Source organism: Euleptes europaea, chromosome 10 (assembly GCF_029931775.1).
Source record: "Euleptes europaea isolate rEulEur1 chromosome 10, rEulEur1.hap1, whole genome shotgun sequence".
NCBI classification, from domain to species: Eukaryota; Metazoa; Chordata; class Lepidosauria; order Squamata; family Sphaerodactylidae; genus Euleptes; species Euleptes europaea.
Window position 1 is genome coordinate 13,951,694 of NC_079321.1, and position 12,869 is coordinate 13,964,562.

The 12,869-nt window shown below is 47.2% G+C and overlaps 1 protein-coding gene across 1 annotated transcript in view; it reads left to right on the plus strand.

Moving 5' to 3' along the window:
- The first annotated feature begins 245 nt into the window (after window positions 1-245).
- Window positions 246-12,869, plus strand: part of SETDB2 (SET domain bifurcated histone lysine methyltransferase 2) — a 52,933-nt gene continuing 40,309 nt past the window's right edge. Inside the window, exons 1-6 of the mRNA XM_056856860.1 lie at window positions 246-252; window positions 3,076-3,198; window positions 4,553-4,618; window positions 7,293-7,752; window positions 8,916-9,035; window positions 10,090-10,259. Coding sequence (XP_056712838.1) covers window positions 246-252; window positions 3,076-3,198; window positions 4,553-4,618; window positions 7,293-7,752; window positions 8,916-9,035; window positions 10,090-10,259 — 946 coding nt within the window. The remainder of the gene's footprint in view (window positions 253-3,075; window positions 3,199-4,552; window positions 4,619-7,292; window positions 7,753-8,915; window positions 9,036-10,089; window positions 10,260-12,869) is intronic.

Genomic DNA, 12,869 nt, shown 5'->3' on the forward strand with positions numbered 1-12,869 from the left:
CACAGTAGCAGCAAAGAAAGACGCTGCAGCTCTTTCACAGTCGTCCTGAGTGGTGGTGGGGGGGCGGTCTGGATTTCTCTTGGACATCTACCCGGAAGTCAAGGGGCGTGTGCGGCGCTCCAGGCTTCTCCCCTCTATGTTCCCCTGTAAAGGGCTCTGGTGTGGCCTGTGCGCATGCGCGGGGCGACCGCTTAGGATGCTTTTGTAGGTGTTGGAAGCGAGGTCGGGGAAGAGAAGAGCCAGCCATGGAAGGTAGGGCGCGTTTTATCTCCGGGTTGGGTTATATAGAGAAAATGCTCTTCCTGCAAGGAGGTCAGGGGGAAGGGGTTCTTCCCTCCTCGTTGTCTTCACAACAACCCTGCGGTGTAGGCTAGGCCGAGACAAGCTAGCCCAAACTGGAAAGATCTCCTTTGGATGGGAGGCCACCAAGAAAGTCCCGGGTTGCTGTGCAGAGGTGGGCGATGGCCAACCACCTCTGAATGCCTTTCCTTGGGAACCTTATGAGGGGTCACCATAATTTTTTTCCCTAACAGTCAGAGGGGTTCCTCAGTGGAACAGGCTTCCTTGGAGGTGGTGAGCTCTCCTTCCCTGGAGGTTTTGAAGCAGAGGTTAGATGGCCATCTGTCAGCCATGCTGATTCTGTGACTTTAAGCAGATGATGAGCAAGTGGGCATCTTGGCCATCTTCTGGGCATGGAGTAGGGGTCACTGGGGGTGTGGGGGGAAGTAGTTGTGAATTTCCTGCATTGTGTAGGGGGTTGGACTAGATGACCCTGGTGGTCCCATCCAACTCCATGATTCTGATGAGAGGGAGGGCCTCTTGGCCATCTTCTGGTCACTAGGGGTGTGGAGCGGGGAGGTAGTTGTGAATTTCCTGCATTGTGCAGGGGGTTGGACTAGATGACCCTGGTGGTCCCTTCCAACTTTATGATTCTGTAAAATCGGCTGCAACCCGAGGTCGCCCAGCGATTTTCTATTGCGGGGGGGGGGAGGGGATGAGGCAGTAGATGATGTGAAAGACCCTTCTCTACCCCCCCATGTGATCCACTGCGGAAAATGCAAGGCAATCCATAGTCATATAAGCATAAAGCTTCAGCACGTGTAATTTAAATTCCCCGCTCCTCCGCGTGAGTGGTGGATTCTAATCTGGTGCCCCGGGTTGGTTTCCCCACTCCTATACACGAAGCCAGCTGGATGACCTTGGGCAAGTCACACTCTCTCAGCCCCACCTTCCTCACAAAGTGTCTGTTGTAGGGAGGGGAAGGGAAAGTGATTGTAAGCTGGTTTGACTGTTCCTTAAGTGTTAGAAAAAGTCAGCATGTAAAAACCAACTCTTCTTTGTCTTCTCTTCTTGTCTCCTGGCCTGAGTCCGTTAGTGTTTGCAGTCCGGAACCGATCAAGTCCATATGCCCATTACTAGACCGTGGAGGTACCCAGTTCTCTGTGTTTGAAAGTCAAATGGGTGGAAGGAACAAAATGGCCCTGGAAGCCAGTTGTTCTGAGAGCCATGGGGGAATCCCAACTGTGCCCCAAGTCCCTTGACTCCTGCGTTAGGTAATTTGGATAGCCTCTCTTCACTGACACAGGGCTAAATCCTGATGTGACACTGGGAGTTCCCTGAATGGGATTCCAAGGAGGGTCGTTTGTTTTCTTTAGCAGGAATGTGCGGACTGGAACTCAGTCTGGACTGTGGGGGCGGGAGGAGACAGGGTTTGAGCCTCCTTTCCCCACAGCACCTTTCTATAGCAGCCTAGCGGAGCTATTACTTGCCCTGAAACTGGTACAGATAACTGAACGCTTTGCCTGGTTGGGGCAAAAAGAAGAAGAGTTGGTTTTTATATGCCGACTTTCTCTACCACTTAAGGAAGAACCAAACCGGCTCACAATCACCTTCCCTTCCCCTCCCCACAACAGGCACCTTGTGAGGTAGGTGGGGCTGAGAGAGCTGTGACTAGCCCTAGGTCACACAGCTGGCCTTATGTGTAGGAGTGGGGAAACCACCCGGTTCTCCAGATCAGAGTCCACCGCTGTTAACCACTACACCATGCTGGCTCTTTTCTTCTTGTCTCCTGGGGCTATTTCAGGTTGGAATTTCAGGTTGGCTTTAACTCCCCCCCACATCCCTCTGTCTTTATCCAAGTTGGGTTCTTGCTTGTGTCCATGTGTAAAGTGCCATCAAGTTGCAGCCGACTTATAACAACCCAGTAGGGTTTTCAAGGCAAGAGACTAACAGAGGTGGTTTGCCATTGCCTTCCTCTGCATAGCAACCCTAGACTGACCCAGCTTAACTTCTGAGATCTGACAAGATCAGGCTGGCCTGGGCCATCCAGGTCAGGGCAGGGTTCTTGCTTACCTACTAATAAAAGGGGGGGGAAACCTTCTGGGAGTCCGATTCACAGAAGTCCCTGTATCCCATCAGATGTGACCTTTAGCTGTACACTGCATTGGTCAGGCCGCACCTGGAGTATTGTGTGCAGTTCTGGAGGCCTCACTTCAAAAAGGATGTGGACAGAATGGAGCGGGTGCAGAGGAGAGCGACGAGGATGATCAGGGGCCTGGAGACCGAGCCCTAGGAGGAGAGGCTGAGGGAGCTGGGAATGGAGAAGAGGAGGTTGAGGGGGGGACAGGAATGCTCTCTTTAAGTATTTGCAGGGCTGTCACTTAGAGGAGGACAGGGAGATGTTCCTGTTGGCAGCAGAGGACAGGACTCGCAATAATGGGTTTAAATTGCGGGCAGAAAGGTACCAGCTGGATATTAGGAAAACATTTTTTACAGTAAGAGTTGTTCGACAGTAGAATCAGCTACCTAGGGAGGTGGTGAGCTCCCCCTCACTGGCAGTCTTCAAGCAGAGGCTGGACAAGCACTTGTCAGGGATGCTCTAGGCTCATCCTGCATTGAGCAGGGGGTTGGACTAGATGGCCTGGATGGCCCCTTCCAACTCTATGGTTCTGTGATCTCTGAAAGGCAGATGGGCTACAATTCTATCCTCACACTCTTCCCTGGATTTCTATCTTAATATTTTTTCTTAATGGCAAACCTATAGTAAACAACTCTTCCCCCCCGCTTCCCCTTCAGGTGCAGCAAGAGCATTCTGGAAGTGCATGGAAGACCATGAAGTGGACTTGGTGTTTGAGCAGCTGCAGAAGGTGATCTTGATCCTGAAGCAGAAGATCAAGGGTGGGACAGCAACAGAGGAAGGTTTGGCAACATCTCTTCTTAGACTGGCCTGCTTAAGAGGTCCGCTTCTTCTCTGGCCTGTCAAAATGGGCATCTGGAAGAGGAACTGGGGCTGGGAGGGCCAAGGGAAAGTGGGATATAAGGGTTCCCAGGTACAGGAGAACCCAGAACATATTTACTGCATACACAGTGCATGTATTACGTGTGTGTGTAAAGTGCCATCAAGTCGCATTCAGTAGAGTTCAAAGCAAGAGACTAACAGAGGTGGTTTGCCATTGCATGCCTCTGCATAGGGACCCTGAACTTCCTCGATGGTTTCCCATCCAAATACTAACCAGCGACAACCCTGCTTAGCTTCTGAGATCTGAGGCCAGCCTGGGCCATCCAAGTCAGGGCATGTATTAAATGTGTGTGTGTGTTTGTAAAGTGCCGTCAGGTCACAGCCGACGTATGGCAACCCCTTTTTGGGGTTTTCATTGCAAGAGACTGAGGTGGTTTGCCAGTGCCTTCCTCTGCACAGCAACCCTGGTATTCCTTGGTGGTTTCCCATCCAAATACTAACCAGGCCTGACCCTGCTTAGCTTCTGAGATCTGACGAGATCAGGCTAGCCTGGGCCATCGAAATGGTTGCTTTATTTCTCTCTTGTTATTTATATCCCACCTCTTTAAATAACTATATTCATGGTGTCTTACAACCTGAAAAACAGTAGAATAAACATCACAGGTAAAAACATCAGCAGATGAAACAGCAGCACGGAAACTCCTAGGGATTAAACCAGGATGTGTTTACTTTGTTGGTGTGTTGGATGGACACTTGGAAGACCATTGAATGGTGAGCAACCAGTACTGAATCTTCACTGAGACCATGTTTGCCCCTTATTTAGTATGGGCAGCTTGGAAGCTCTGCAATAGCGGCCTAGAAATGGAGGTTCATTGTTGCAAATTGGGTCTCTTTCCCTCCCGGTGTAAACATACGAAACTGACTTAACACTGCATCAGGCAGTCGGTCTATCAAGGTCAGTATCGTCTACTCTGACTGGCAGCAGCTCTCCAGGGTCTCAGGCGGAGGTCTTCCACATCACCTCCAGCCTGATCCTTTCCACTGGAGATGCCGGGGATTGAACCTGGGATCTTCTGAAAGGCCAAGCAGGTGCTCTACCAGTATGCCCAGCTGAGTGCTTAATCCTGGTTCACACTTCTAGGGCATTATAAATGCCTTGCACTTTGCGGAGGCTGCTGTAGGTGTTTAGAAAGTCTGCCCTCGCTGCAGCCGCTCTGGTCTCCTATTGATTTGTGTATTGTGATGTGATTAACGTCTTCAGTTGCTATTGCTTCCCCCCCAATATTTCTTTTTTTGTAATTATCGTTTAAACAGAATGTTTCCGAGCTCTGGCGCTTGTGAGCCAAGCGGATTTGAAAGAATCCCTGCCCCTGCCGAATGGTATGAATGAACAAATTTCTCTGCTCTTGTGGGGCTTCTGTAGCCTTGTACTGTGTAGAATTTCCGCTGAGCCAGGAAAGAAAAACTAGATTAGGGGAAGTCTTTCTTTTTTTCTTCTTTTTTTTTTAATTTAAAGGTTTATTTTTATAATTAAGGGGATACAGAAGGGAAAAGAAGGGAGGGGTAAAAATAGTTTGATATACAAAAACAATATAGCAGATTCAATGGAAAAATAAACTTAGTCGAATACAATATCATATAACAAGCATGAATATTAATCAAGTAAAATAAAGTATATCTAAATATGTAATTGTAAAACTATAAAAATCAATCAGATTGTCTACCTATTACATAATAAAAGTGTATTATACCTTTTGAAAACCCAGGAGTTACATGATGAACGGTTGGAACATAATGGATAAAACATTGCCTATTACTCATTCTAGTGTTTTTTCTAGGGGAAGTCTTTCTTGAAATATTATGCTTCTCTAATTTCTCTAGTCTAGAGAAAGGGGCTGTCTTGGTTTACTTATTTATTTGCTTCGTTTACACCCCACCTTTCTCCCCAGCAGGCACCCATAGTGGCTTACATCCGCCTTCTCTCCTCCATTCAATCCTCACAACAACCCTGGGAGGTAGCTTAGCCTGAGAATATGTGACTGGCCCAAGGTCACTCAGCAGGCTTCCAGTGCGGAACAGGGATTCAAACCTGGGTCTCCAAGTTCCTAGTCTGGCACTCTAACCACTACACCGCCTTGGTTTATTCCAGGGGTCCCCAACCTCTTTGAGCTTGCAGGCACATGTGGAATTCTGACATGGCACGGTGGGCGCAGCTGCAAAGTGGCTGCCACAAAATGGCTGCCGCGGGAGGTGGAGCCAGCCACAAAATGGCTGCCACGGCTTAACTTCAGTAACACAGTACAAATCCTTGGGCTGTGGTGGCAGCTGCTGCCAAAGCAACATTTAAAAAAACCCTGCTTGAGCCAGTCAAATCTCCAGTAGTCAATCAGAAGCCTTGCTGGGCTAAAGCCCTAGCTGGTTCTGCTCACGTCCTAAAAACACTTGGCAGGTATCAGAAAAGGTGTCAGCTGCCCCCACCGCACAAGGATCTGCACAGTGTTACTGAAGTTAAGCTTGGGGAAATCACATGAAGAACACATGAAGCTGCCTTATGCTGAATCAGACCCGTGGTTTATCAAAGTCAGTATTGTCTACGCAGACCGGCAGTGGCTCTCCAGGATCTCGGGCACAGAGGTCTTTCACATCACCTACTTGCCTAGTCCCTTGAACTGGAGATGCCGGAGACTGAACCTGGGGCATTCTGCATGCCAAGCAGATGCTCTACCACTGAGCCACGACCCCTCATTTGGTGTCTAGCTCCGCCTCCTGCAGAGAGCTTATACTTGGTATTGAAAATCTCTTAAAATTGTCTTTACATCTCAGCTTAGATGTTTGTGTCTGTGTTTGTCTTGGGCTTTTTAGTAGTGTCTGTAATGAACTTAAACATGATTGCTTTGGCTTGCAATGTAAAATATTTACTACTGAAATTTGCATTTTGCTCTTCCAAGTAAACGGTGTTCTGGAAGATACCCAGACATGTGAACTTCGCTTACAACCTTCTCCATCAGATGAAGCTACAGGAAGCCCAGGAGAGAGAGTTTCTTTGTGAGTAAAAGGGTCTAAATAATATTTATCATTTGTGTGTGTGTGATTGTTCCATTAATTACAAGAAATCTAAAAATATAACTTATCTTACTCTACTAACTTTTTAAATAGGTGGCTGCCTTTTCTAGAGTATGTGGAGAAGGGGGCATTGTGAAATAAATGATGCCCACAAAACTATCATATGGTTTGCATTTATTAAGCTCTGCTAAGAACCCCGTGGCGCAGAGTGTTAAGCTGCAGTACTGCAGTCAAAAGCTCTGCTCACTACCTGAGTTCGATCCAGATGGAAGTCGGTTTCAGGTAGCTAGCTCAAGGTCGACTACCGACCTTCTGAGGTCGGTAAAATGAGTACCCAGCTTGCTGGGGGTAAAGGGAAGATGACTGGGGAAGGCACTGGCAGACCACCCCGTAAACAAAGTCTGCCTAGGAAACGTCGGGATGTGACATCACCCCATGGGTCAGGAATGAATCGGTGCTTGCACAGGGGACCTTTACCTTTTAAGTGAATACAACAAATGTTGTGATTTCTGTAAAAAGCACTGGTATTGGATCATAAGGAAGCCACAGCCCTTAGTTTGCAAGATCTGAGCAACGCAGTCAAAGATAGTACATTTTGGAGGACATTGATTCGTAGGGTCGCCATGCGTTGGAAGCGACTTGACGGCACTTAACAGACACTTTGGAACATATCTTGTTTGTACTAGTATGTTTAACCTACTGCTGTTGAATTTTCATTTTCTTGTTGTTGTTATTATACGCTAAACTTAAAATGTTTAAGTTCATCAAAATGCTCAGTCCGCTGTCACCGTGGGTCATAAATATGGGTTTAACGAACGATAGCTTTTAAAAAACAATCTGCTTGCCCCTTTGCTGGTTGTTTGACATGCTTTTTCTGACTCTTGGCATGGGTGGAGGACGGAGGTCAAGGAGGCGACATCTCCAAGGGCTACAGGAGACCCAGCAGAAGCGCCCTCAAGACTCCCTTGTCCGCCACACGCCTGCTCTCGAGAATGTCTTGTCAAAAGGCCGTGGAGCTCGTTCAAAGGCGGGAACCCCTTGAACCTGCCCCTCCTGTGTTGCTTCCAGAGGAGGCACGCCAAAGGCGACCTCCCCTCCAAGATGTTGGACGTGGTCTACAAAGCCCCCTGCGGAAGAAGCCTGAGGAATTTCGAAGAGGTCCAGGATTACTTGCTTCAGACGGAGTGCTGGTTCCTGTTTCTGGACCACTTTTCTTTCAACACTTATGTCCAGGTGTTCAGGAACTACCCGAGCCGTAAAGGGCTCGCATTCGATTACGACATCAGCAAAGGGGCGGAGACCACGCCCGTCTCCTTTTGCAATGAGGTCGACCACGAGCGGCTGCCGTACTTTAAGTATCGCAAGGCCTCTTGGCCCCGCGGGCTCTTCCTGAACAATTTCTCAAGTGCCTTCCTCGCCTCGTGCGACTGCCCCGACGGCTGCAGGGACGCGTAAGTATCGAGAGCGTGCCCGGCGCTGTGGGGATCCTGAAGGGTTTGGTCTCTGATGCACATTTGTTGATGCACACACAGGACGGTGTGTGTGTTTATGTGTGTGTTTGAGTGTGTGTGCCTATTGCCCAGGAATTTACAAACTGCACTGTCTCCAGTGGAGGCTGTACATGGTATTGGCTCTTACTGCGCCCCCTGCTGGCAATCATTTTAATGCCTGCTGCTGGCCCAAGAAATTTTCTGCCCCTAACAGAACTAATTCTGGTGTCTTGATACTTAAAAGGTAAAGGTAGTCCCCTGTGCAAACACTGGGTCATTTCTGATCCATGGGGTGACGTCACATCCTGACGTTTACTAGGCAGACTGTGTTTATGGGGTGGTTTGCCATTGCCTTCCCCAGTCGTCTACACTTTACCCCCAGCAAGCTGGGTACTCGTTTTACCGACCTTGGAAGGATGGAAGGCCGAGTCAACCTTGAGCCGGCTAGCTGAAACCGACTTCTGTCAGGATCGAACTCAGGTCATGAGCAGAGCTTTTGACTGCAGTACTGCAGCTTACCACTCTGCGCCACGGGGCTCATATGTCTCGATGCTTACAGGGCAATTCATAGCCATTGCATTTGATTGTTTTGGTTTCATAAAAGGTGCAAAACTTGCTGCTGCTAGGACAGAGTCTCACAAGCTGATCTTTAAAAAAAAAATTTTTTTTAAAAAGTATAGAACATTTCTCACTTTGCTTTGGGTGCCTCTTGCTTTCCTCCTCCTTATCCCCACCCCGCCACTAGCATGCTCAACTGACCTCCTGGAAGGAAGGCATTGGGGGAAGTCCTTGGCAAAGCCAGCTTTGGGGGGTATGGAGAGGGCTGTTGTCTTCCCCTCGCTGGCTGCGCAGTCTCCCTGGGAGATTGCAGGGCTACTTTCCACCCCAAAAGAGAGCAATGGGCTCCGGTATGGCACCTGACCATTATGACCGCATGGAAAAGTAGTGGGGCGTAAATGTTCCATGTATGTGTCCTGAAAATAAGTATCTGGGAAAGTGACTAAGCAAAGGTGTACTCAAGTCCCTGGAAAATTAATTGTCACCCCTCCCCCCAGGAATCCAGAGAGTAAATGGGCTTTATTTCGTATACTTATTTCCTCTTAGCTCTCATGTGTGCTTTCTAGGACAAAATGTGCCTGCCAGATTCTCTCTCGGAGGAGCTGCACAGAAACTTCTGCATCTCCGGGAACGGAATCCTTGCAAGGATACAAGTATAAGAGGCTGGATGGGCCAATTTCCAGTGGGTAAGGATTCCTTCCTTCCTTCCTCCCTTCCTCCCTCCCTTCCTTCCTTGTCACATAAGGTTATTCTATTGCATCCTTGGTTCAGTAGTGTCTTGCTTTAGACATGCATTATTTTTTCTTCTTTCTTTCATTTTTGTGTTGCCATTCTGCATTAAATGGCAGCTTGCAGCAAACTAATGGGAAAGAACAGCCTAGCATTTAATAATGGGCTGTGAATATGAATTCAGGGTCTTGAGGCTGGAGACAGGCAATGCGTGTTCCTGACTCACTAGCAATTTGTGATTATTTACAGTCTGCCTTTAACACTGAGACTTAAGGCGGATTAAATCATGTTCCTCAAGTACGATTGACGGGATGGGCATCCAATGAACTGTCCAATGCGATCTGAGCTACAGAGGTCTGAAAACAAACAGAAATATCAAACAAAGCAGAAACAAAGCATGGGCTTTTGAACATGATACGTTACGTGGTGTAGAAACCACTTTGTCTGGAGCATGCTTACAGGGATAGGCAGCAATGCAGTAGTATAGGCCACCGTCCTTATGGCTTTCTGACCATTTCATTACAGTACACTCCTATGTATGTGTGTAAAGAGCCGTCAAGTTGCAGCTGACTTATGGCGACCCCTTATGGGATTTTCAAGGCAAGAGACTAACAGAGGTGGTTTGCCAGTTTCTTCCTCTGTATAGCAACCCTGGACTTCCTTGGTGGTCTCCTATCCAAATACTAACCAGGCCTGACCCTGCTTATCTTCTGAGATCTGATGAGATCAGGCTAGCCTGGGCCATCCAGGTCAGGGCACATTCCTATTTACCTGTGCAAAAAGCTCTGCGGAATAATTCCATTTTGCATAGTTTGCAGAAAGCCAGGAGAGTGGGAGCCTTTAGCCTCAGTGATCGACTGAGCGCCCTGAGTCAATCAGTGCTTCTCAGAAAAGGTTGGCCATGTGTTAAGCATTCCAGAAGGGTTTCGCCGCTCTGACTGGCCAGCGGTTCAATCCACTTCTTCTCCCTCCTTGCTCAGAACGGTGCGCATTTTTCTCTCTCCGCGGCAGAATTTACGAATGCAGCTTGTCCTGCGGTTGCAACAAGATGACGTGCCAGAACAGAGTCGTCCAGCACGGTCTTCAGGTTCGGCTGCAGGTCTTCAACACCGAGAAGAAGGGCTGGGGAGTGCGTTGCCTCGACGACATCGACAAAGGGACGTTCGTCTGTACGTACGCAGGTATGGCAAGAGCGGGAGCATGGAAAAGGAAGGGGCTGGGATGGGAAACGACTTGAGAAAGTAACAGTGACTTGGGTCCAAAGGACGGGGAACAGAATGGAGTTTGCAGCAGGGGGAGAGTCATAGAATCATAGGGTCAGAAGGGGCCATACAGGCCATCTTGTCCAACCCCCTGTTCAATGCAGGATCAGCCTAAAGCATCCTTTTTAAAAAAAAATATGTTTTATTAGGTTTCAGGTAGCCAGCTCAAGATTGACTCAGCCTTCCATCCTTCTGAGGTCGGTAAAACGAGTACCCAGCTTGCTGGGGGTAAAGGGAAGATGACTGGGGAAGGCAATGGCAAACCACCCCGTAAACAAAGTCTGCCTAGTAAACGTAGGGATGTGATGTCACTCCATGGGTCAGGAATGACCCGGTGCTTGCACAGGGGACCTTTACCTTTATATATATGTCAAAACAAAAAGTAGAGAAATAATAATACAGAAAGGGAAATTAGATTAGTAAAGTCCCATCTTAAAGTCTTTTTTAATTGAATTTTTATTTCATAACTATAAGATACAAACAAATATAGAACACATAACATCAGAACAAAACCAAAGGATGCAAACAATACATTACATTACATACACCTAAACTAACATAGACTAACAAACAAAAGCAAACTTTATCTGGGTAAACATGAACAATTTTGCTGCCCTTTTACCATCTTCCCTATAATACACTATTACAACTGTATATCATTAATTTTAATGTTTTTTAATATTAAGTTAAATGTTGTTTTTCTTTTCAAACTTTCCCTCTCGTAATATGAATGTTTTAAACTAGCCCTTATTAAATCATGCTAGCTGCCATATAACCTTATATAAACTTATTTATATTCGCTAGATTCTATGCTATTCCTGTATAATATTATGACTGAACATTTTCCATCTTAGTCTTTAAACCAGAACAATCCTTAAATCATCTAATAATTTAACAAACAATAAACAAATATCTTCTATGTAATACACAGTAACACAACATTATATATCAATGAAAGTACTAATAGTTCTAAATAGACCTAGTATCCATCTTATAATACATCAAAAGCTTTCTGTATTGTACTCATAAAGCCTCATTTTCAAATTAAAGCAACCCTGACAAGTGTTTGTCCAGCTGCTGGGCGCATGTATGGTATCTCTTGCACAGTGAGCATGTCTCAGTCATCTCTGCCCACTATTTTTGGAGAATTGGAGGGAATTTGACCTTGAGAAGACGGACCCTTGGCAGGTGAGAGGATTTGGGTGGGCATCATGCCTGGAGTTCTGGCCAGTACTGTTGATTAGCGGCCTGGGGAGACTCTTGCCTTGTAAGAATGCCCTACCAGATGGATCGCCATAAATGTTTAGCCTACCTCCAACGATACTAAAGTTGGCTGCGCTGGTGAAATCTTCTGTACTAAGGCACAAATTCTCCTAAGTCTGCCATTGTTTCATTCATAAATGCCGTGTACATTTATTTATGAGAGCCAGCGTGGTGTAGTGGTTATTTGGAGCGGTGGACTCTAATCTGGAGAACTGGGTTTGATACCCCACTGGGTTTGAACTGGGTTTGATACCCCACTCCTCCACATGAGCGGTGGAGGCTAATCTGGTGAACTGGTATGGTTTCCTCCTTCACATTAAGCCAGCTGGGTGACCTTGGGCCAGTCACAGGTCTCTCAGCCCCACCTACCTCACGGTGTGTCTGTTGTGGGGAAGGGAAGGTGACTGTAAGCTGGTTTGATTCTCCCTTTATATATATATATAATTTTTATAAAAAACAAATATAATAAAAAGAAAACAGAAAAAACCGTAAAAGATACAAAAATACAAAAACAGCACTTATACAACAGTCAAAATTACATCATATAATATAAATTGTAAAATACACGGTGCTCTATGATTCTCCCTTAAGTGGTAGAGAAAGTCGGCAGATAAAAACCAACTCTCCTCCTCCTTTTCCACCCCGTCTTTTCCCCAGCGGGGACCCAAAGCAGCTTACATTGTTCTCTTCTCCATTTTATCCTCACAACAACCCTGCGAGGTAGCTTCAGCTGAGAGTCAGTAAGTAACTGTCCTAAGGTCACTCAGCAAGCTTCCGTGGCAGAGTGGGGACCCCAACCTTGACCACGTGTACATTAGCAGAGAGTAAGGAACAAAGGCAAGGGCCAAGCAGTGGACAAGAAGAGGATTCAGGCGACTCAAGCGAGATCTGAACCCTAGAAAACAGAAATAAAACACTCTTTGTTTTGATCCTGGTTTACTCCAGCTTTTGTAAGACGTGCACGCACAGTCACGAACCAGACTGTCCCGTTTCAGAATCTTACAGTCTGTACAGAATCGCAGGCCTGATCTCAACGGGACGCTGGGCACGTGAGAAACACTAACCCATGAGGCTTTCCGTACAGCTACTGCAGGGGTCCCCAACCTTCTTGAGCCTGCAGGCGCCTTTGGAGTTCCGACACGGAGCGGTGTGCGTGGCAGCAAAATGGCTGCCAGAATATGGCTGCCGCAGGAGGTGCAGCCAGCCACCATATGATTGCCACAACTTCAGTAACACAGTGCAGGTCCTTGTGCTGTGGTGGCAGCT